Genomic DNA, 26,086 nt, shown 5'->3' with positions numbered 1-26,086 from the left:
TCGTAGATACCGGTGTTCTTTGGTGGTTGGGTTTCAATTAACCGCATATCTCAGGAATGGTCGAACTGAGACTCTACAAGACTACACTTCATTTACACTCATACATATCATCCTCTGAAGTAATACCTGAACTGTAATTCCTGGAGGCTAAAACAGAAAAAAAAGGCTGTCTTTTGTTACTTACATATCGACGTGAGCCTGGAAACAAGAAATAGTACTGTTTTCCCCCAATATTACCAGCTATCTCTTACCAATCCCGCTCGAATCAATCCTAAAATTATTCAATAAGGTTTCACCAAGAACAAAGTAATGTAGTCAAAGATGGAATTAATCATCAAAGGTTTCACTCAGGATCTACGTCGATGTGGACACCTAATATGAATTCCTGTAGTAGAATGTGGTTGATATATTCAGTATTAAAAACATTTGTTAAATTGGTGACGTATGAAAGACAAATTTCAATTGCAGTCTAATAAACGTTAACGATATTAAATGTTTTAAGAGAGCTTCATATATTATTTATAATATATACTGCATTAAATGATAAAAGACAAATGAAACTATAGTACTATAACTGTTTTAAGTAAACGCTAAGATCTGAAATGAACCTCATCAAATATATGTGTATGCAAATTTCCGTTGACTAATTAACTAAAATTTAATTGAAATTGACACCAAGAAAAGTGGTAGGTGCTGAAGATAGGAAAGTGGTGACTGGGAATAGAGGAGAAACAAATCAACTTACTTAGGATAGATTTGAACAAGTTTCACCATTTACATATACCTAATTAAAGAGTTTGCACTTCGAAACTTTCAAAAAGTTAATTGAAGTAAATTATTTATGTATAATGAAAATGAGTTATGTAAATTATAGATTAAAATAAACAACATATAAATTCTAAGTATTCATCGTTTAGATACAAGCTTAATTACCCGGTATTCCTTCAGAAAGGCTAGTTTGATTTTTTTTTTATAAATTCATCCTGTATGAGTAAATGCTAAATTTTACCTAAATAGGAAGCTGTTCACTTGTAAACATTTCAAAACGTCATAGATAATTAGGATATAAATCGTAGAAATAGTTGTCTACTGGTTAAAATAAGTTCAGTCTGAAAATAAAAAAAACACACACTAATCGAGATAATGGTTAACAAAACATTACTAAAACACCTACATCTGAAAAAATGTGTTAAACAAAATTTTTAATTAAATGGCCGATATCGTGAGAACTGTTGAATAAATTTTAATAAATACAAAACAAAATGAATTTATTTTATAAATTTCGTTTTCAGAATAAAACAGTATATTAATATCCCTAACAATGTAATTATATCAACGACTAAAATCATTACTGTTTGAAAAATATAACTCTGTTTAACTGTAATTATGCAATCGTGAAGTAATCTGAATAAATTTAAGCCCAAAAACATCCTTAAAATTCAATAAAAATAGTTAGTGGTAAAAGATAATTCAGACCGGACCAACCATCAAGAAATACTACATGTGATTTTCAGTTTATTTATAAAGATTCCATTTATTTTCTTTTAGTTATTTATTTATAATGGAATTTATTTTACCCTGTAAAATAAATTTCATTTAAATTGAATTTATTTTATTCCACTTATTTTTATCTCGGTTTGTTTGTTATAAAATTAATGTTTTATTTGTTTTTAGTTTCGTCTAATTGAAAAATTAATTAAAATAAATATAAATTATTCTTGGTTAAAAGAATAAATATTTTATTAACAATAATGCTGTTATCATTTTATAGATGTAATTTTAAAAGTAAATCTCTATTTTTACCACTCAATAATAATAAAAATTAAATGTACAACTATGGTAAAAAAGTTGATATTTATACGAAAAAAAAAAAAATACTACCAGGAATTACATTGTTCGCACCATATGGAAATGAATGAAACAAATTATGTACGTTTATTTTTACTTAGTTGAATACGTTTCATTATCCATATTTCTTTTTATAATTTATTTTTTTTTTTTTAATTTTAGATAGTAAAAATTTTTCTAAGTTTGCAATAAAAAAAAATTGTTTTTTTTTCTCAATTTCTCGGAACAGAGGAATTACAAAATTCCTCAGATTTAACCAGGTAAGGTTTAATCAGATTATTAGGTGAAGTTAGGTAATGTGTGTGAACTGCGTCAACTTATGATTCATAAAAAAAATCTGAAATTTCTCAAAATAGAGATTTATTAAAAAAATACGAAATCCTACCTACTTGAAACTAAAAATTAGAATACAAGAAATCTAAAATCAAATTCGTTAAATAAATAATTTAAAAAAAGCAATATATTTACCTTGACACTGAAAACCCTGTTTTCCAAAACCCCTGCAACAAATAAAATACAATTATTATAAACAAACAACCTTATAGAATATAAAATAAACAAATATTAAAAATAAAAACAATTTTTAAACAATAATAAAAAAATTGAAATGGTAATCATTATTTAAATATAACTCTTTTAACAACTAATATAAAGTAATTTTTAAAAACTTCCAATACAGAAATACATGCTTAACTCGTAACTACTATATTTCAACAAATTTTATCTTCTATCCTTATTTGATTAAGCATAAAAATTACGTCCGCTCTGAATTTATCTCATTTAGAAAAATGAAATCATTAAAAAAATGATTTTCGAAATATTAAAATGTTAAAGACTTTATAAAACTCAATTTTTTACAGATAGATTGCTAAACGAATTTGTTTAATGGTCTTTATGCGATTACGTTTACCGATGCAAATAAAAGTCGGAGAGGCCGATGTTGGACTTTCCTGGTGTTTACATTTACCTAGAAATATTTCTATTTCTATCCTACACGTTTTGACTTTACATTTTTACGAAGATTTTGGGTTAATAAATAAACAGTTACTAATATTATCTGATAGAAAATGTAGATTAATATTTTGTAAATACGAATAATTTTTAATATTTGCTTTGTATATTCAACCGATCTTAACTTATTCTTTTTGAATAATTATTTCGTTTTAACAAAATGTTCCATAGGAATCAAAAAGTGAAACGAATACAGACCTATAATATTAAACAAAACTATTGATTGACTAACATCTAACATGCCTATCTCACTACAAACTATTCCAAAATTCATTTAATTCCTGCAAACATTAAAATAAACAGTATGTGATTAAATAATCATTTACTTAACAAACAGCTTTGATCATGTTACACAACATACAACACGGCATAATATAGGAATTACTAACCCGTTACTGTTGAAACAAGTTCGAAAACACAGCGTACGGACCTCAAACAACTCTATCACCTTCATCAGCTCACCTCTAATAGAAAACAATTTGTTTTAAATGTAAATACAATCGTATGCGAGGAGATAAACATTTTAGATTTCTAGGCCTTGAAACAGAAGTATTCGATCTGCAGATTTAATTCCATTTAACTACTTATTTTTGAGATCTAAATTACAAAATCTAATACCAAAATATCTTAAAAATATAAAACATGGGTATCAAAAGTCTGAATAAAGACAAAAAAACTTTGAAGAAACTGAAAATTTCGAATAAGGCAATTATTTTTTTAAATCATAAATTCAATTTCAGAAAAAAAAATAGAAAAAAATGTTATATTTTCAAAAAAATTCAAAACGTGTAAGAATAAACTTTTTATTAAGTTCATCTCCACTGGTCTTATTAAGATTAGATCATTCATCCTGCTTTAGATCCCTAACTCATTGAAACCCGACTCAAAAATTTAAACATTCTCAATGTCCCATATACAAATTTTACAATGTCAAATTGAAAAATCTTTGTTTCATAAACCCCGAGTAATTAATCCTTACAGATATCAACAACATTTACATACGTAGCAACAAATATAATAAACCCCTCACTCCTTTGCTTTGCATTTCTTAACGTTTTGATTTCTGAGTCCAAAAAACCAAAACAATATGCATGACTTTTCACACGATTACAATGTTTCACTATTTTTGTAGTATGCAGTTGTAATATATCATGCTTGTAACTATCGAGAAAGTAAAAAAAAAAAAAAACGACTGAATAAAATGATCATAATACTCCAGAATCTTCGAAATATAGTCCATCTAATTACTTCTTCACGTTTTTAAAATACTAAATATAATTAAATCCTCTAATATGAACAGTATTATGTAAAACGTATTAATTTTAAATAAACCATTCTAGTGGGTAAAAAAAGTACATAAAGCCAAGATGTGGATTCATACAGAATTTTATTAAGCAAGATTTAAATAATTTTGTAGTATCGAGAATTACAAAAAATTGTGATGGGTCATCTTATAACCGATAACAATATTCTGTTATCTATAATAACAACGAAAAATTTAAATATATTGATATTATTGATTAAAGTTCAATAATTATAAATAAAATAAATAAAGGCTACATCAAAGGATGCATTCATTAAATATGGAATAGAATCAGAATGATTTTTTTTCTTTCCTTTTATTTTTTCTACCGTTTCGTTATATCAACTTGCTCATCTATAAAAAAATTTTCTCAATTTCACTCCAGTTTACCTATAAGCAATATACTTTTAACAAATAAAACAATTCCACACATATTGATTGTTCATAAAAAAAAAAACTCAAACCCTGGGTTATTTATACCCAACTGCTATTCTATTTAATGATGTAGCTGTCGGCAATGAAACGTATTTCATTACGTTGCATTTTACCAATCAGCCCGTCCTTCAACGTAACAGAAAAAAATCCTCCGCTGGCCCTCTCACTGATAATAATTGTTTAATATATATTGATCTGGCTATAAAAAACATCTGTTATGCTATTGTTTTACATTAACATATTGTTAATTACTAAATTAATTAAAATGCTTTCATTTTTCACGGTTTTATCGCATCTTATATATTTTTTAAAAATATTGTATGATAACTTTTCTTATACGTTATCTCCTTTTCTTGGGATGAATATATTTTATATTGGTAAAATTAACGTGGAGAATACTATCTCAAGAACAGAACCAGTAGCTCGTACACAAAGAATATCGTCTGAGAACAGTTAAAATTTCTATCATAGCAGATGTTTCACTGTACAGAAAATGAATCGAAAGTATAATAAATTAACAGAATTTTTCACTATTGGTGATGGCAGTTTAGGGTCAGATTTAAGACAATAAAGTGACTATAAACGAATTTAAATTATTATACTTAAAAAAAAAAATTAAAAAGGAACTAGCAATGTATCTTGGGTTATATCAACTTAAATATATTTCTATAATTAACAGAACTACCTTCGGAGAATTTATTTCCATTTTTCCCAGATTTATTTAAGCATTCAGATTATAAATTTGTGCGGGTACTATTTCTGTTGCCAATATTTTACGAGAATATAAAGAAGCGGAAAACATGTTGGTTGGCATCCTAGAAAGAGATTATCTTCAGAAAAAAAAATGTGGAAGGAAGGAGAAAAAAGTAACAAAATGATTTGCAATGCCGAACAAAGATTATAAAACCGATAAGGAAATTAAATTCGATACTTCAGACCCAAAAAACGCGTCTCGAGTTTTCTTATTTGAATAAATAATAAAAAAGTAAACCGTGGTGGTAGATTTCATAGTATATTCCTCGCTAAAACTAAAGTAGAAGTTAAAATTTGGCTCTAAAAGTGAAACTTAACTAATAAAATAAAGAAAAATCTAAGGTTTCCCTTTAAAAATCTCTAAACAAGGTAGTAAAAGAGTAAGTATGAACTTTTTAATTTTCTTACAAACATGAATGGAAAAAAAATTCAACATAGAAACTGATTACAAGTTTTTATACAAACTTGTTTTACAATTAAAAAAGTAATAACAAAATTTAAATATTAGAATATCTTTTTAGGAGTACAAAAACCAAATTAAAATATCAAACATTGAAAACATCTAAAATTACTGTTGCTTTTAATCTGCTAATAATAACTTCAAAGAGTTAGACCTTAAATAAAATAATTAAAAAAGTATTATTTTCTTAAAATAATTTTTTTTATATCGATTTTAATTACCTAAATAAGATATCTAATGTATGTAATACAAAGTCTTAACTTTCAATAAAAACTGAAATGTCAGACTGAAAAATTTATTATAATAAAAATTATACATTTAACGCTGTAAAGAACACGGTCCTAAATACCGCATTGTATACTAGCTTAGCTAGATGTGGGCTAAAACATAGGCTCCTATATATTTTAATAAAAATCATATTATAAAAAACCAATTAAAATTCAACTACTTTTGGGCTATTAAATGTTAAATTCATCATTTTTAAAAAAACAAAATATTTTTATTGAAAATATATAATACCGAATCAAACAAAAAAAATATTTTTGACTTATAAATCTTTTTTAACTTGTTTCAATTCATAATACGCTTAAAAATAAAACCGTCATACAAAAATAAACTAAACAATAAATTATGTTCAAATAACTTTACATTACGATTTTTTTTAAGTCAAAGCCAAATAGAAGATACTTGGTGATGAATTTAACTTCAAAAAGTCTCTTGCACATGATTTTTAAAAGATTTTATCAACAAATTACCCCATTTACATGAGGGTCTGTACAAAATTTTATTAAAATCAATTTATCCAGTCAAATATTATTAAGATTCAGTCTACACACACACGTACGTTATCCTCTCTTTTTTGTTTTTTTTGGGGTTCCCGGGTCATAAAACGTCAAGAAATGCAAAAAACAGACACCCCCCATTTTTTGAATGATTGCCATACTTTCCTTCTTGCTGCATAGCTCTAGAACTATGATGCCAGGAAAGTAAGAGTAGAAAAAGAAATATTAAAGGACAAGCATAAGCAACTTCAAGTCCGAGCTAATGATGTTGCAAAGACAGGAATTTAAAAAAAAAAAAAATCGTATTAATTTTCTTGAAGTTTCGAATGAAAATAACATATATAAACATCAGAATGGTTTCACTCTATAACAATGTAACAGTACAACAAAAATAGCCATAATGTAACAGTGCAATAGGCAACAAACAAAACAGAATTTCGAATTATCTGCACGACTCTCTCTTTATTTTCATTTCACAAAAGTTACTTGTTACACTATATAAAAAGAATTACCAAAACCATTGCACTCGGTGGTAAGTCCGACATTTTTCATATGTACAAAAATACAATATCTACAAAAAAATAACATGAAGAATATTCTACTTATTATGAAGTCGGATTAAAATCTAAACTATAGTTCTTAAGCAACCAGATTTTTTTCTCTATAGAAGGTACTATAATAATGTTTCCGGTTTAAATTAACTTACTCGTATGCACTTGGAATGAACTTGCATGTAAAATAAAGAACAAACGCAATTACTGAAATTATCGTTCAACATAGAAGAAAGTGTAAAAACAAAATGCGGATGGAATAGAATAATAAAAAGAACGGAAGCAAATTCAACTGAAAGATTAATAAAAACACCTACTGAATATAAAGAAAAAATAGAAAATATTCATGAAAGTATTGAAAGAAAATAGCATTAATTCTTTATATAAAGTGATTAAAAAATGACTTCACAACTTTAATAGCATTTAAAAATTTATTGAGCTAATTCACAAATTCGATTAAGGTCTCATTTCATACAAAAACACATCAAGTTTGTCACCTAATATTCACTTTTATTCGATATGGCCTTCACTTTTAATGCGACATACATCTCACCTGAAGTCAATTTCATTCGAGACTATAGCCAGCAAGTCGGAAATATTACCCCTGCAGATGCGGCGTTAATTCGAAGTCATTGTTCAACAAGATCAGCAAGCAAAGGAGGTAGATAAATCCGATCTTTGATGAACCCCACAAGAAAAAATCTAGCAGGGTCAAATCTAGGGAGAGAGACGGCCATACAATTGGACCTTCAAGACCGATCCACCGACCTGCGAATGGAATGGAATGGAATGCAAAGTTGGCGGGAGTTTATTACTCCCTACTTTATCGCAGAACCTGGACAGAGTCCCTTGCTGCTGGGTGATTCTATCGGGCGTGTTTTTGAGGTTTATTTTTAGTTAGCGGGTCTAATTTTTTTTTTCAAGTTTTCTTTATTATTATTTAGTATTTTAAGACGGATTTAATTGCTTCCAATCCGTTGTTCAACCAGCGTTATCGAACCCATTTCATGGGCCGAACGCGGAAGGCTAGGCTTATAAAGCCTGTCCTCCCGACGTAAGAATAGAGTATCAAGAAAATTTCTGACTTCTAGGCGGTAGTGAAGTGGTGACCCGTCTTGCTGATGGTAATGGCGTCCATTTTTGTCATTATCGTCTAACTGAGGAATTAGACAATTTCGAAACATGTCTAAGTAAACGATACATTTACGGTTGCCTCCGGGAAGAAGAACGGGCCATACAATCTTTGTTTGCTTAGGGCACAAAAAACACTGATCTTAAGGGTATTACGAATGTGCTGCAAAGTTCCATGAGGGTTTTGCTATCTCATAATTGGCAATTATGGGTGTTCACCTTGCCACTGATGTGAAACGTTGACGCTTCACTAAAAATTACATTGTCTGTAATTCTATCCATCATTTTTATACAAAGCTGCTGCCGAGCAACTTTGTCATCATTTGTAATATGGTAAACCAGACGGCTAATTTTTATGGCTTGAAGTGCAATCGTTTACGTAATACGCACCAAAGAGTCGTTTGTAGAATGCCAGTCTAACGTGACGCACGTCAAGTTGATTTCTTCGGATTATGTATAAAGCTTTCTCTTAGGTGTTCCACAACTGCTTCAGGGACGCGTGGGTGTGCTGGTAATTTTGTATGTTTACCAAAACAACCTGACTCAACGAAGGTTTGGTACTAAGAATAAATTTTACGCCTAACAGGAGGCTCCCTAAAGTACTCTTTACGAATACTACATGGAATTGCAGTTGCTGACTGAAAATTGTGAAACCAAAACACACAGCAAGCACGCAGCGCACCAGTAAATGTATCCATTTTTAACAGTACTGGTGACTAAATTTGATACTAGTGAAAGACATGAGTCAAACTTGAAGTGTTTTGCTATGAAATGAGACCTCAACCGAACTTGTAAGTAATCTAAATAATTTTTATGTGGTTTTAAAGTTGTGAAGTCAGTGGACTTCACTGATTCTTTTGAATCACCAGTTTTAAATGTATATATATATACTAGATCTACCCGTCACGCTTCGCTGTGGCACATTGTGGTGTCATGGATGAGAAATGAGAAACAAAACAAAGCATACGTTTCATAGAAGTTTAATTTTGCAATACTTGTGGATATACAATATTTTTTTGTTTTTCCACTGTCTGCGTAGATATAAAGGCTATCTAGTTTGCCGACTCGGGAACACGCAACATACAGTTGCCCATGTGAGAAGCAATCTAATAAATCTAAAGCACACAATTCTAAAGATTGACCTTGAGCTTTATTGATTGTGATTGCAAATGCCAATCGAATTGGGAATTGCAATCTTTTAAATTGAAATGGTGTATCGGTCGGGATTATGGGTATTCGAGGAATGAGGACATCTTCACCTTTGAAAGGCCCCGTTAAAATCGTTGCTTCCACTACGTTATTCATCAATTTCTTAACTGCAAGTCGCGCGCCGTTGCAGAGTTTTGGCTGATTAATATTCCGCAACAGGATAATTGTCATTTTTTGATCGAACCTTTGCTAGAATCAATCTAATGAGGAATGTTTTCCCAGTTCCTCCTGGCGCATCCAAGAAGAAGGTCCCCCCAACTCCGTCATTTATCATTTGCATTATGCGATCATAAATGCCTTTCTGTTCACGCGTTAATTTGGGAATGTTTGATTGGACATATGACTGAAGATCACCAATGTTGTAATTCTGTTCACGGCATAAATCCACATCAAATGAACCAATCGCAGCTCGGGTGGGTGCTGGCATTCCCAATTGACTAAGAACTTTATTTGCAATAGCTAAGCACTTGTCTTCAATATTTATCAATGCTTCGTTGTAAATGCCTTCTGTAAATTCCATGGTCACATTGGTATTTTCTAGGCGTACTCTATGTAAAATATCCTCAGCCATATGCGATCGATATCTTTCCCATAACTCTGCGGGAGATGAAGGGAAGCAAGCGGTCAATATAATTGCGAATAATGCGCGAATTTGGTTTGGATGTGCAATGTTGCAAGCGTCATTAATACATATATCCCACTGTTGGTCGTTTTCTAACAAATTCAGGGCTTGGTGAAAGGCGCAGCTCAATCACAACACGATCACACAAAAGTACCTCGAGTAAAGTGAATATTTAATTTAGATTGTATAATAATCTGAATCAGATGCAAGTGGATACGTTTTTTTTTTTGTTAATAAACAATGTAATTGGGAACAGGTATTGTTTCACATGTGACTGCGGTTGTCGTTAGCTAGTATGGCGAGTGTTCCCCTCGCTTCCAGCAAATGGAGCGGTCACTGGTACACAGCTGACCGTTAAAAAAACTGTTTTCTCGCTGTCGCGGGTATGTGACTGATGCGAAAAATAGATAAAAACAATCTTTGATGCGGGTTATATATCGTGCTAAAAATTGAGCTCAATCGGTTCAGAACATTTTGAGTATTTGAAACGGCGTTGATTTCAGATGTTAATAAACTGTTAACGTAAGTAGAAGTTGCGCTGCTTCAGTGTACAACGTGATTCTCGAGTATAAATTTACTAACGGTGGTTTCGGAGGTTAGAAAAAACAAAAAAAAAAACGAATACTTAGTTGTATGGTTTCAGTGTTACTATTTGTAAATTTTGTTCTTTGCTTTTACATAGCAAAGAACACTAAATCGCCAAAAAACGACTGTTCGGTCATATATATGTAAAAAAATAACCTAACAAAGGATTTTTTGGTCATTATGTAGGGATATTATTTTCTGTGTATTTGGTTATTTCGACTTTTTTTGTTTGCGTAGTCTTAAGTCTATCTGGGCTATAAGAAATTTGGGTGTTTTAATTTATGTTAAGTAAGTCATCCTTCTTGGTGGCTTTTCTTTTTGTTTTGGTGTTTTTTTTGTTTTTTTTTTTAATAAAATACAGATGTTTTAGCTGTTAAATATAATTCAAAGAAATTTGTTATTTAATCAGTTGTAATTTTATTTACTTTGGCAACGGCCATATGGGCTCTTTGTGATTGGTCGTTGTGTTTGACAGCGGCCATCTGGCATTGATCTGATTGGTTTTCCTTTGTTTACATTTCCATCTGATTTATTAGCCTCTTATTTATTAAAAAAACTGTACAAATTAAAAATAGATAAGATAGATTTATTAAAAATAGATGAAAAAAATCTTTGATGCGGGTTGTATATCTTGCTAACATTAGTTTTTATCGTGTTTTTAAAAAAATAAAATACAGATGTTTTAGCTGTTAAATATAATTCAAAGAAATTTGATCGTTGTGTTTGACAGTGGCCATCTTGCATTGATCAGATTAGTTTTCCTTTGTTTACATTTCCAAATTAAAAATGTACAAATTAAAAATAGATAGACAGATTTATTAAAAATAGATTTAATAAATTCAAAATGTTCTGCACTATGCTTGATCGGTGCAGAACATTTTGAGTTTTTGAAGCCGTACACAAACGAACTTAACATTTATATATATATATAAATAAATTAAAGAAATAAATGCACTTAAAGATTATAGAAATAATGAAAATTAAAAAAAATTCAAAACAGACAAGGGAACGGAACGCATTGATAGCGGGGAATGCATATTCCCCTACTCATCGCAGAACTTGGACAACAGTCCCTTGCTTCTTGTTATCGGGCGGGTATTTGTTTGTTTAATCTCGGTTATATATTGGTCTTGTTAATTGCGTTCCGATCTTTACGATCAATTTGAAAAGTTTTCCTTCGGCTGACCTTGGAAGACCAGCAATGTACTTGCGCCTTTCTCCCGGAACGGTTCCCCTTCAGTCCGACCACTGAAGGCCTTTCGGTACTAGTGCCTTTCGGATTAACAGAAATACGCCTGATGCGACCCTAGTTGTTGGAGGATGCAATGCACTCCCTTCGCCGTACGGAGTTGCATATGCTAACGGTAGGCCAAAATTGTAAGGTGGAGGAAATAAGAATGGTTGGTGAATTTAGCAGACGACGAAAGAACACATTAATGTACATTTAAACCAAAGAGAAGATATACCTTTTCAGTATTACCATTAATCTTACTCATTAGGTTACTAATCATACAAAACACGATACGGAAAGTACAGAAAACATAAATAAAGTACTGAAATTTTGTAAAAAATAATAAAACAAGATAAAAAAATAAAACAATAAAAACTGACTAAAAACAAACATCATGAGAGAAGAATATACTAATTTAATAAAAATCTATAAAACAATTTTTCCTATTTGTTTCCGTTCGGTTCTTTCAGACATCTCTGCTTCATCAAAACTGATGTTTTTATTATAATTAATTACGAACATAATTATATTTTTAAATTGTGTAGATCGATAGGTTTTACTAACTAGGCCACTAAAATAAAAAAATACGATTAATAAATACATTTTTTTAAATTTTATTATTAAAAAATACAAATACAAGATAAGACAATACAAGACCCAAAAATCACCACGGCATTTAAAGAGACTATACTTTTTTGTTTATCAATTATTTCTGGTATTTTCATAGAACTGAATGTAGGGAAATTCGTTTTATTTTATTTACTTTGTATTAGTTTTATTTTTTTGTGGAGAATCATGTAATTTAAATTATGTTCATTACTAGCCTCGTAAAGATGAGCTCTTAAGTGAACAGCCGTAAGTGTCGCTGGTTGTAGTGCTCTAATTTCTTCACAAATATGTTCTTTCAATTGTTGATTAGGCTGGAGTTTTTAACATACACTTCTTTTGAGATATCCTCCAAGAGAAGAAATCAGGAGTTGTTAAATCAAGGCAGATTAATCGCTCCCCAAAACTTTCTCTTAGAAACTAATTGTGTGGCTTAAGAAGTATGGTGTATCTTGCTGAAATCACATTTCAGGTTTATTTTCCACAAAAGGGCGTACAAAATGAACCAGTCATCATTATCTACAACTTAAAAAAAAGGTTCAATAATTTCTGCTGAGGTAACGCCACACCAAACCGTGCAGAATGCAATTTATATTAGCTCATTGATTTTCAATGCTCCAAATTCTGCAATTCTGCCGGTTGACAAACCCGTTCAGATGAAAATGCGCTCCATCTAGCATGATCAAACTGTGAATAAATTCATGTTCTTCCTTAGCCAATATTTTAAATCGGATTCCATAATCTAATCTTTGGAGGTTATTGCACCTGTTAGTGGCTGTACCGATTGAATTTTATAAGGAAAAATATGAAAAATGCTCTATAATAAGATGCGAGCTACATCGAGTTGAGCGGACTGTCTGCGAGTCGACGATGTCGGTGCCTCCTTGATACCTTCTTGAACACGTATGATGTTTGAATCTGTCCTGCCTGAATGCGGTCTACGAGCACGTGGAAGATCACTTACAGTACCTTGCTATCAAACGTTGAATCAGGTAACGAATCACGGTTTCTGAAGGACGTTTCTTACTCTGAAATGACGACGGTATTGCACGTTGCGTCTCAATTACTGAATGGTAGTTTTAGAAATTCATTTAGTTTGGTGTGCTGTGGGGTTATAAATTTCTCAATCATTAATTTCCCTACTAGTAACTACAATTTCTGAAAAAAAATAAACCTATTAAAAAAGTTAAGATATTTAAACCCCGTTGTAACTTATGAGTCACCCGGTAGAACGACTTTACACAATGAAAAAAAAGAAAGAATTAGCTTCTACAGTCATCTCTCCTGAATAAATAACAACAGAATCATAAAATACATTTTTTAATGCCTCAAATTTAGAAAAACAAAGAGTAAATGGTTCAAACTGGTTTAAGAAGATCTAGCAGAACTAAGCATAACAGTAGAAAACATTAAAGACAGAAAAAAAACGAAAATATTTTATAAATGAATACCAAAGATACCAGGAGAAATCAAAATCAAAACGTGGATAACACACTAAAATAGAAGTACAAAAGAAAGTCATGCCCGAAAAAATGTAAACTTATTAGCAAAAAATAGAAACCAGAATATATAAGAAGTAATAGGTCTAACGAACCCCTAAAGTTGGTGATCCGGAAAAATAAAGAAGAAATTCTTTCTGAAAAATCGGAAATATTTAAGAAAATATTCAAAGGAGATATTCATAAAAAATAATAAAAGATTTTTTAATCATAAAAAATTATGTAAATTACACAAAATTGTTAAAGAACGTTGAAATCAATATAAAAGTAAGTTTTATATTGAAACTTACGTAGGTAAATACGTACGTACACCCATAATATATGTTTCATTTTGATTCAGGGAACAATAACTGATAAATAAATTGTTGAGTAATAAGTTTTAAATAAAAAAATATTTGGTAGATATTGAGTCATACGCTTGCTTTATTTACTTACTGTGAAAAAATAACTAAAAATATTTTGTAAAACCATTGTGTAAAATTATATTTTTTTTTTATAATAAAAATATATTATTATAATTATTATTAATTATAATATTTCCCAAAAACTCTCAAATAGTTAAAAAAAAAAAAGATTGACCAATACAGTTAGAAAACTGAGATTTTCAGCATTTTCTTACATATAAGAAAGAACTTTTTAACAAATCGGGTTTACCTGTCTCCGATATACAAAATTTGTGTTTGATGTGAGGTCACAAAGACATAAAAGTACGTTATTATGGAGTTTATTAATAAACCACTGGCAATTAAACAGTTTAATTTTTCACTTGATTATAACATGTTTTAAATTTCGGCCTATGTCAAAAGCAAACATATTTTATTTGAATAGAATAGAATTTTTTTCCTTTCATCCCACGTTGTATGGTTCTTCAGAGTCAATTTGCATTCCTCTCTCAAAAATCTTAAATGTACAATCCCTATCAAATTATTGTATCATCTTTTATTTTGAAGTTCTCATTAATTAAAAACAAAATTATAAAAAGTAGCGGTTGCTATCTTGCTTCTTTACAAAGTAATAATAGATTTCTGAAAAATACGACGTATAATTTACAAAAAAAATAAAACATTGTATTACACATTCTAATCACGATTATTGTTATTTAATATCTCTGCTAAAGTTGTTTATAAATTATACAGTAAACAAAGGTATGTAAAATATAAATTTTACGCCGTACATTTAATTCATCAAACCTACACAGGGCCGCTAACCACCATACATAGTAAAGTAACAATTTAAATTTTTGCTCATAATCGGCACGGTTTTTTATTTTTAATATAAGCAGATTAGAAAGTAATAACTGATAAAAAGATGGATGGAATCAAACCCTAACTAAAATAAAGAAGTAGCATATACTAGATATTTCAAAAATATATCCAATTGCAACTTTACAAAGCAGCAAGTTAGTTTCCACAGTTTGTCTTCAATAATTGAAATCTTTACAAATAATTTATTTAATAATTATTAATCTATAATTTACTTACTCTTCCCCTAATCAAATGACGCATATATTATGTGTATGTGTAAGTTTGATCCCAATTTAAATGTTCTTTAAATCATCAATAAAAAAATACTAATAGAAGAACCGTTTACTGATTACGCTTGAGATTAAAGTCTAGATAAAAAAAATTGTTAAATAATCAAGAATCCTAAACGTAAATTCATAAAATTTTTAGCTGAGGAGAGAGAATCCGTAAAATCTGTAAACAAGAAAAAGGAAATTTACAATACTTTATTTTGCAGTCTTTATACAACAGAGAACCATAAAATAATTGGAAGAAAACTGTTGCACAATAATACGAGTAACAATAAAATAAGATTTCATAAGTATCTGAATTTATATTAGATGCTGTATGTATTATTTACTGTTGTAGGAGATCTAACATAAAAAATATTCGCCACATCTAAAAGTGCTATTGTCATTCTCAGATACAATCAACAACCCGTGCTAGGCTTACTAAGAAAAATGAGGAGGGATACCTATCTTGTTGCCTTCATAACTAAGTCAAACATACTGCTGAATCGTCATGCCAAAGCTTTCAAAAAGCATGTGATATTTAATCCTACGCATTTCAGATGCTTTAAATTTACCAAAGCCATAAAAAAAATCTGATGTGGACACCACGTAACTTTCTTGTACGCTTATTAAATTATATATACACATTTTTTTTAAATGAAAAGTACATGAAATTTTATTTCATTAATAACTTCTGATATTTTTTCATTTTTTTGTTGTAATTATTGAATTATTATTCATCGTAAAAATTTTTTCACAAAGAGAGGTTAATAATTACTAATAAATTAAAATATTTAAATTAAAAAAAAAGGTTAAAAAAAGGAGAAGTAGGATTTGAACCGTTGATGTACCTTCCCCTTGTAAGATCAAAATATCATTAATTAAAGTTCTATTTGACTAAAACTCTGGAACCGATAAAAATAAATACACGTATAATATATCGTTGAAAAGCTCTCAATGAGGGCTTATTACTGCAGTTAAGAAAAACTCCAAAATCCAAATGTTTTTGGATTTTGGGCTTTATTGAACACCTTTGATTCAGTCGATTGCAATGAAAAGAGGAGGTGCACAACTAGATGTTACAACAGTCTTAAATCCAAAATTTCAACATCCTACGGCTAATCGTTTTTGTGTTATTCGAGATACATACGTACATACATATATACATACATACGTACGTACAGATGTCATGCCGAAACTAGTCAAAATGGATTTAGGGATGGTTAAAATGGATATTTCCGTTGAAATCTGGAAACCGAAATTTTTCGCAATCACAATACTTCCTTTACTTCGTACAAGGAAGTAAAAATTAATGTACTCAAAGGGATAACGGAATAAATATTATGTCTAAATTCATTAAGGTACTTATTAGATAAATAAATTTATACATGATATAATTTTAATGAACTGCATAATAATTAATATGCACGATTAATAGCAAACACGAATTTTTTTAATAAAAAACCCTGATAATTTCAAAAAATAAACTATATATTCCCTTAATAGAAAGATAGTAAACAAAAAATCGAGCTATCTAACAGGTGGATTGATAAATAAGTACAGAAGCAAGGTGCACTTATGGTATGTTGGATAAAAAAAAGGCTTAAAATACACCAGGGAAATCAAGTTTTCTATAACATAACACATTACAGTGTAATGTAATTTTTGACTCTGTCCTTCAAATCACATAATAACTACAAAAGAAGAGGAAATTGTTTTGATTCTACATTCTCGTAAAAAAAAAAAAAAAAAACAATGGAAAGTAACAAACTTTTGAATTATATTGTGAAAATATAACATTACCAGAGAAAACTGGTAATCTATAAAGGATATTTAAGATATAATCTTAATTGGTAAAGTAAGCTACGTGAATATCGTTTTTCATTAAAAATTTATTTTATATAAAATTACTTTTTTCTTTTTCCTGTTTAGATAATTCTTCAAAGGATGAATGAGGATGATATGTATGAGTGTAAATGAAGTGTAGTTTTGTACATTCTCAGTTCGACCATTCGTGAGATGTGTGGTTAATTAAAACCCAACCACCAAAGAACACCGGTATCCAACATCTAGTATTCAAATCCATGTAAAAATATCTGGCTTTACTAAGACTTGAACGCTCTAACTCTCGACTTCCAAATCAGCTGATTTGGGAAGACGCATTAACCACTAGACCAACCCGGTGGGTTATATAAAATTACTTAAATTTAAAGATGAGATGGTCATTTCGATTGTTAAAATGTTATGACTATATATGAGTATATATATATATATATATATACAGACAATTCTCATATACTATGATATTAATTTAAACATATATAACAGAGTTTACCCTCTGTACTTCTATCAATCTGTTCTTACTTTTATGTATAATACAACACCAATTTTTTATGTATTATAATGCATTTAATACGAGTAGAATATATTTATTTTTATTTAAAATGAAAATTTGTTGTTTTTTACGTTACATAAAATTCCAAAAAAATAAAGGTTTCTATAAAAAATTAGTCTTGAAAAGTTCATAAAAACTTAAAAATATAACCTTTTTTTCTTTTTATACAAAATACGTTTTGCTTCAAACATTTTGTTTCTTTAAAAATAACTTTTTTTAAAATTATTAGCTGTTAATATAAATGTTTTAAAAAATACAAGAATTACCCCCATATTAAAATAATGTCGTACAAGATCGGTTTAATACATTAATTTAAATAGTCAATTCTACGATCCACTTAAATCAATTAGTATTCAATAGTACTTTTCTACAAATCCTCACTTGAAACGCTTTAATTTAATTACTGACCATATTATTTTAACAAATAGTTTTATTTGAATGGAAATTTGTATGACTAGAAGATTCTTACTTTACGTGTCTTTTTAATCATGTTTTACTCCCCGTTAATCTAACCCCCAATTTGGAGGGAAAAAAGGCAGACCGTTTTTTTTAATACAAAATAATAGTTGTGATATGGAATATGATTGATGGAATTAAATACGAAGTTTAATTTAATTTAATTTTAACTTTTAATTTTTGTTCCTAATGTGTACGTTGCAATCTGTTCAACTAGTGAATAATAAGCAACCCCCCATGGGCCAATGAGATTAGGATGATATGTATGACAAGTAAATAAGGTGTAGTCGTACAACTTAGGCCGAGCATTCCTGAGACGTGGGATTAATTGAAACAGGTGACTTGCGAATACGAGTTTAACACTAGACTAGCCCGGTGGGCTTCCTCTAATATAATAAAAGTCTGTTTAAAGACCCTGCCCTTTTTGAAAACACCTTCAATTACGTAATCATCCGTAAGCCTTTATCTCTTCTAACCATATCGGGTACAGCCTAGGACAACACCCTTAGACGTAATCTCATTTTCATGCACGACTATTTCTATTTGTTTTTTATTAACCAGGTTACGAGCGATCCTTTTCCGACCAGTATAAATGTTTAATATAATATAAAAGTCATCATAGTTAAAACTTTATTATTTTAATTAAGCCCAAAAACTACAAAAATTAATATTTAGGTTAATTAAAATTAAGAATTCTCAGTCAAGCGGTTGTTATTTCGGGAGGATACATAGATATCTTATCATATCCGTAAAATATTAACACGGTTTTGGTTCTCCAAATTGGTTTTCTGGCGTTCGTTGGCTGTTTTGCACTAATAAATAAGTTATTCATGTCCGAGTGTTATGTAGGACGTGTAATTCTTAAAGAAAAAGGGACAAAGCCACCTGTTAGCCTCTTTTAAATAAATTTAAAGCTAAAGCAGACAAACTAGAAAATTTTTCACTATAATACGAACCATTAATTCAAATTTCGTAAAACCTAACGAAAAGTAAATAAAATTTGATGTTATAAATGGTAAATAAATTGTTAATATGATTTTTATCTCTAAATTACGTTACTGGATGGAGACACAATGTCTACATCACAATCATCGAATTACATTAAAATACGATTAGAGTACACAAGAGCAGAATTACTTTTAAAGATTTTATCAAATTGGATTGACAAAATCATAAAACAATTATATAACAATTGATTTGAAGGATAATTAATTATTTAGTCACTGTTAGTAGGTTATAATCCAAAAAGAAATACTATAAGAAGCATTACTCATTAGATTTTAAAAAGAAAAATTTGATAAAAAGTAATTTTAATTTAAAAGAAAGAAAGGAATACCTTGTAATTGTTGTTTAGGAAACTTAAAACATGAAAATAAAACCTTTTATTACGGACTACATTTCCTAAGGAAGCAGTATACGTCGGTAAAATAATACAATCAGTAATCTGGTATTCAGCATTTATTAGGCAAAGAATTTACAAAAAAAATTAATCAAATAGTTTTAATAATATTTTTGCATAAAAACTCTTTTATCTCTCTCCTACTATCTCTCTCTATCACACGCACGCACGCGCACGCGCGCTTACAAACATAGAAAAAACCGCGCGATTATATTAAAGTGAGAGGAGTTCAAAAAGGGTTATTCAGTATAAGCTACTTATGTGAAAAAAGAAAAAAAGCATTCACGAAACACGCTTGCGCATGCGCGCGCGCGCACACACACTCATATACACACCGAGTACCCCTTAAGGGTGGTTTAAATCCGCTTCTAACAACCAACCACTAACTTCCAACCTTTGTACATTTGAATAAAACCCTAAACCCTTTTGGGTCTTCTAGAAAAATTGCCACATCTAACCTGTAGAACAATAGAACCCAATCTGTAGTGTGCTATTATAGTTGGGGAAAAAAAGAGATTTAACTATATAAGAGAAAGTTTAAGAGATAAGATGAGAAAAATAAGCTACAAGAGCAGTTCCAAAAAATAATACCCGCACATGAATATGCAAAAAAATATTAAGAATACATTATTTTCTGAACTCTTCTCGTCTACATAACGTAATAAAAAGATATCGATATTATTAGTAACGAATTAAGACTTTAAATTCAATTTTTAAAAAAAATTACATAAATTTAATATCTAAATTTTACCATACAAAAGACGATAATTACTAAAAGTTACAATCAAACAAAAGACAAGATATTTCGAATTAGCTAAGTAGAGAAAATACCGATTTAAAAGCAAGAGAAAGAAAAAGATCATTAAATTACCATTACAACAGCTTGTGATTTTTTTTCTGCTTAGTCAAATTTTTTTTCAAATTAGTCAAATATATTCCTAACGTATAAATTGAAATCTGTTCAATTAGTGAACAACAAGCAACTTCCTCACCAGCCCGATGAGATGAGGATGATATGTATGACATGTACCAAGTCAGGTGTAGTGGATACAGAATCAGGCCGATCATTCCTGATACGTGAGTGATTTGAAACCCAACCACCAAAATACACTGGTATCCACTGTCTAGTATTCAAATCCGTATGTATAAAAGCGATTAAAATTTACTAGGATTTGAAACTCCTAACCTTCGATTATCATCTGATAATCGAAGGTTGCAACAACTGATTTGCAACAAGTTAACCACTACACTAGAACAGCCCATTGGGCAATCAATTTTTTTTAAAGTTATTTTTATAAATAGATTGTAACACGAAGTTATCCTGGGACATTCATAGTCTATTCTATTCGTGAAAATAAAGTAAAAAGTTTAGATAGACATATATGTCCTAAAATGATGATTAGTTTGCGAGTTAAGGCTAGTGAAAACTTTCGTTCTGTTTTCAGCTACCCTAGTGAAATGAGGGAGTACTAAAATTTTTAGGACGTTAATTAAGGATCAAAATTAGTTATTTCTTATGGGTTTTACCTGAAAAATCGAATAAAATAGGTCCCAGAACCATATCTGCTATGGGCTTTGAGAAATCTGGGGAGAAAACCAACAAACTGGGGTTAAATAACCTATTTTTTATGTCTGACGTACAATAACACTGTTAAATGTGTAACAAATATGTAAAATTTTTAAACAAAATTTGTAAAGAATTTAATTCTGAAAAAAATGTTGTAAAATCGGTTTGCCATTGAAGTAATGCGGTACTTATTTACAACAGAGGAATACGCTGATGTGGTATTCATTTTGGGTGTGTGTAATGGTAATCCTACAGCTGCTGCAGAAAAATATGAAATAGGTTATGTGAATCGCTTGCTTCCAGATCCCAAAACAATTAGCGCGACCTTTCGAAATTTTCGGGAAACAGGTTCACTACCCTGTATTCTTACTAGTTATGAACGATCTTTCCAACACGATGCCGATATTGATGAAATTATTACTGATTCAGTTCAATGGAGTCCAGGCGTCAGTAGACGATGTCTTTTTACGCGAATCGCAGTTTCGCATTCGATAATTTGGAGAGCACTTAAACAAAACAAGCTTTACCTTTATTATAAACAGGCAGTTCAACATCTACACCCAGGAAACGGTGCGCTTCGCTCTGAGTTCTGCGATCGATGGAATTCAAATCGAAAGCTCTACAAGTATGTTTTATTTACCGACGAGGCCAGTTTCACTCGAGATAGCGCGTCAAAAACTTACATAATAAGCATACATGGACTGAAGTAAATCCTCAAAAAACGGAGGCAATTCTCAAAAAACACCGATTTAGCGTCAAAGTACGGTAGGGCCGACCTTCTTCATAAACAGCTATTTGGATCGTTCATATTACCTGGCCGCTTAAAGAGCTGAAGTCAACTTGCATTTTCTTCAAGAAGAATTGCCAAATTGCCTCAGCTGCTTAAAGATATTCCTCTCGCGCTGATACCTAAAGTATATTTCCAGCACGATGGCGCGCTTCCTCACTTCTCTCCTGCCGTTTCCGCTGACTTAAATTATCATTTCCCTGAGAAATGGATCATTCGTGAAGGTTCACATTCTTGGCCACCAAGATCACCTAGATCTAACACCTTTAGATTTTTGCGTCTGGGGATCGTTAAAAAATATCGCATACAAAACAAAGACACATTCTCGTGAGGAATTAATTTTCGACGTTATGAATGCGACTGACTAACTTAAGAACAGCTCTGAACATCTAAAAAGAGCAACAGTCACATGATTTTTCAGTAATGGAAATGAAGTCGTCCCAAAAATAAGACGATTCAATAACGTAAATCATTGAAAAATTCTAAATTCATTAAAAATGAGTTTGTTTCTTGTTCCAAAAGGCTGATTTTACTAATTAATTCAAATTTAATTTCTTAAATAAAAAGAAGAAATCGCGTACCTAGTAAAAGAATACGCTAAACTGTTTGGAAAAAGGGTATGATCTTGACGTAAAATTCACTTCTACTGCTTTTATAATGAAACTTATGGATATTTGTCTTTAGATGTAGGTTCGATTTTAACCTTTTGCCCTTTTTTTTTTTTTGTATTCGGTAAGATAGAATTTTTAACTTCTTTAATTGTCTAGAATTTCGTTATTAGTTGGGACCATAAGTATAAGTATAATGAAAGAAATTTTCAGTTAAAAGATACGAAGTTACGTTTAATAAAAAATGAAAAAGTGCTTTATAAATTTTCAAATAAGTCTTAGTTAACTTTTTAGGGCAGAGAATATAAACGGCAGAGGCAAAATATCATTGCTTGAGAGAATATATATATTGAAGGATATTATAACTGGCAAACAAAGATTACAATATCTTAGGCATTTTCACGAAATAATATTACTTAAATTTTCAAATCTATTTTTTTCCGGGTTTTAATTAAAAGTAAAGCAATTTAGTCCATAAGTGCAAAATAATAACTGTATACTATTTTTCTTATTTTTAGGTTCAACGATGGTAGTACTCACTAGTCAACTCATACATAATTACTATCAGTATTATAAAAATTAAAAAGATGTTAAGATTAAATACTCACACAGTATAATATATTAATAAGTATTTTAAAAGCGAATTGGTTTAATTTTAAAAATCTGAAATAATTTCAATGATCTTGAATCTTAACAAAAATATAAAGAAACAGATAACATGATGTGTCTTTTAGGTAATTAATAAAACTTTTTGGCGACACGACAAGTCCCACGTTTACTTTTGGTAACAAGGTAATCACGTTGGCAACAGTTAGCGTTAATAATTATGAACACCGTTTATAAATTTTAGATCTGTTTCTGGTTTTTAACAAGGCGTCACATTATTCGCTGTCCATCCGTCAATAGCATTTTTATTTTACTTCTGGTATAATAAAAGCAAAATCAACATTTTTTAAAATAATTTATTCCGTAACATTCTTTCTTATATTTTTATATTATTACAGTGTAATCCATTAATATTACGCACACAACTAAACCTTTTATTCTTTTAATACATGTTAAGATCTCTCACTTATTATTTTGCCTCATTAATATCAAATTCTAATCTACTTTAAAAATTTATATGTCAAACAAACAAATTTTTTACAATTTTGTTGATTTCTTTAGCCATCTTCTTTTTCTTTTTATACATCTTCCAATCACGTTAAGCGTGGTTCCCTGGCAGAATCCTGGTAGATGAAGGACATATTATGCAGTATTAGATAATGCCTAAATTTGCCTAAATATATATAATAATTTGCCTCCGATAATGCTTAAATTTGATTTAATTTAATTTTTAACGGAGTTACTTTAATTTTCTTATGATGACTATTATTCAATAGACTTCAAAAAATGTATCAAGTTATTTCATTCTTGAAAAAACTTTTCCAATTATTTAAAAAAAAAATTAGATACAAATAAAAAAAAAACGTCATCAAAGGATGCATAACTTAATTACAGATTTATTTTTTAAAATCTAATTTAAAAATCCTAGTTTTCTCATATGGTTGCGACTGTTACTGATCTAATAGAAACAAGAACAAAAGAAAATCCTGGGATTCATAAAATGGGATGAAAAAACTTGGTTGTCTACAAAAGATGTTTTAACAGTAAATTTATTTATTACTCCAGAAATTTTAATATTTATTTTTTGGGTTTATACCCTCCTACTTTCCGAAATAAATTAATTATAGAACAAAATAAAGGAAGAGAAAAAGTAGATCACATAATAGTTAAAACTCCTATTTTCTTAATGACACTTAATGTTAAAGAAATAAATAAACGAAACTGGACTTTGATGCGAAAGAAAGATATTACAGAAAAAGGAGGCGGTACCAATAGTAACGTGAAAAGAAGGGTGTTCGAAGCTAAAAGACGACCGAGACATCCATTACGGCAATTTACACTGGGCTTATACTAAGACCAATCGAGGAAGGAACTATTTATAACATAAAGTCCTTATTTACACACTAGTTTTTTCTGCATTTACTCCTCGGGGGAAAAATTTTATACGCTTTCTATTTTAATATTTAAACGTAACTAATATATGAAGTACTGTTTAGTGTGATACAAAAGGCCATGTGAAGTACGTAATTAGAAAAATTATGTATTCCAAGATTATGAAATAAAAAAAAAATAATCCCTTGCTCCTCTCTATTACACGGTCGTAAGTGTTTAATGAGCTTAACAGGAAACTTTTAAAAAGCTAGCAAATATACAGACCTATATTTAAAAAAAAAATCTTTTTTCGGTTAGCCTTATTAAATTTTTTAGTCTCCGGGAATAAATGCAATTTATTATAGCATATATTTAAATATTGATCTACGCTAATTCTAAACACCGGCAACCTAAAGGATTATATGGTCTCCGCGGGATGCCTAAAAGCAATATTTTAGAGATCCTCTGAAGCGTTTCATATATCCATTACTACCACCTCTACCCAATACGGATTTATACGCGTAATCCGGAAGGTTTTATTCCTTCTTTCAAAAAGAGGAAGAACATGTAATAAAAAAATTTTGTAAGAAGTTACACAATAAAAATTTATTAACTTTTTTTTTTTTCCGTGATAGTCATATAAATATACGTTATATTATAATGCGTAACATGTTTTTACTGTCTAATTATTTGAATATGACACAGATTGTACTGTAGACTGTGGCTCTACCAAGTGCACGTGCTTATACCAATGCTGTTAGTAACACAGCTGACGTGTAGGTAATTTTACTTACACTGTATCCAATGTAAGAGCTACCTTTTACAAATGACATTATAGCATATATAGGCTGCCTCATAAAGTGTGCTTCATTGTTTCATAACAGTTTAATCAAAATGTACGAAAGATTTAGTCCAGTTTTTTTTAAAATTGTTACACAGTAATTCAGATCATTTCTACAGTTCCCTTTTTGCTTTTTAAATAATCCCTTCTACAATTTACAACACCAAACTAACTAGAGAAATTGTCTTGCACGCTCACATTTTTCTCTTAAATTTTAGTTATTAATGGGTATTTTCTTTGTATTTTGCGCCGGTAAAAATTACACTTATTTCTATGTAAATCCAAAGAAGTAACTTAACATTGTTAATTTAATTATTATTGGTGTTAATAAGTTGAAATGTCAATCTCGATGTCAATGTATTGGTGTTGAAATGTCAATTTTAAAAACTGGTTCAGATAAAAATTCAAAGTGTCTACTACTCGTTTGTTAAAATATCTTAATAATCTTAAACTTGAGTTCATTAAATAACTTTTGAATAGGCCAGCGATTTAATTTAACATACAATATTTTTCGTTG

The 26,086-nt window shown here is 29.8% G+C and overlaps 1 protein-coding gene across 1 annotated transcript in view; it reads right to left on the bottom strand.

Annotated features, from left to right (window-relative positions):
- The window catches only part of LOC142323771 (protein kinase C, brain isozyme-like), an 883,957-nt gene that overhangs the window by 463,847 nt on the left and 394,024 nt on the right, over positions 1–26,086 (bottom strand). The window contains exon 2 of the mRNA XM_075363963.1: positions 2,317–2,348. Coding sequence (XP_075220078.1) covers positions 2,317–2,348 — 32 coding nt within the window. The remainder of the gene's footprint in view (positions 1–2,316; positions 2,349–26,086) is intronic.

The sequence above is a fragment of the Lycorma delicatula genome, chromosome 4, assembly GCF_047948215.1.
Source record: "Lycorma delicatula isolate Av1 chromosome 4, ASM4794821v1, whole genome shotgun sequence".
Classification (NCBI taxonomy): domain Eukaryota; kingdom Metazoa; phylum Arthropoda; class Insecta; order Hemiptera; family Fulgoridae; genus Lycorma; species Lycorma delicatula.
This window is presented reverse-complemented; position numbering and strand designations above follow the sequence as displayed.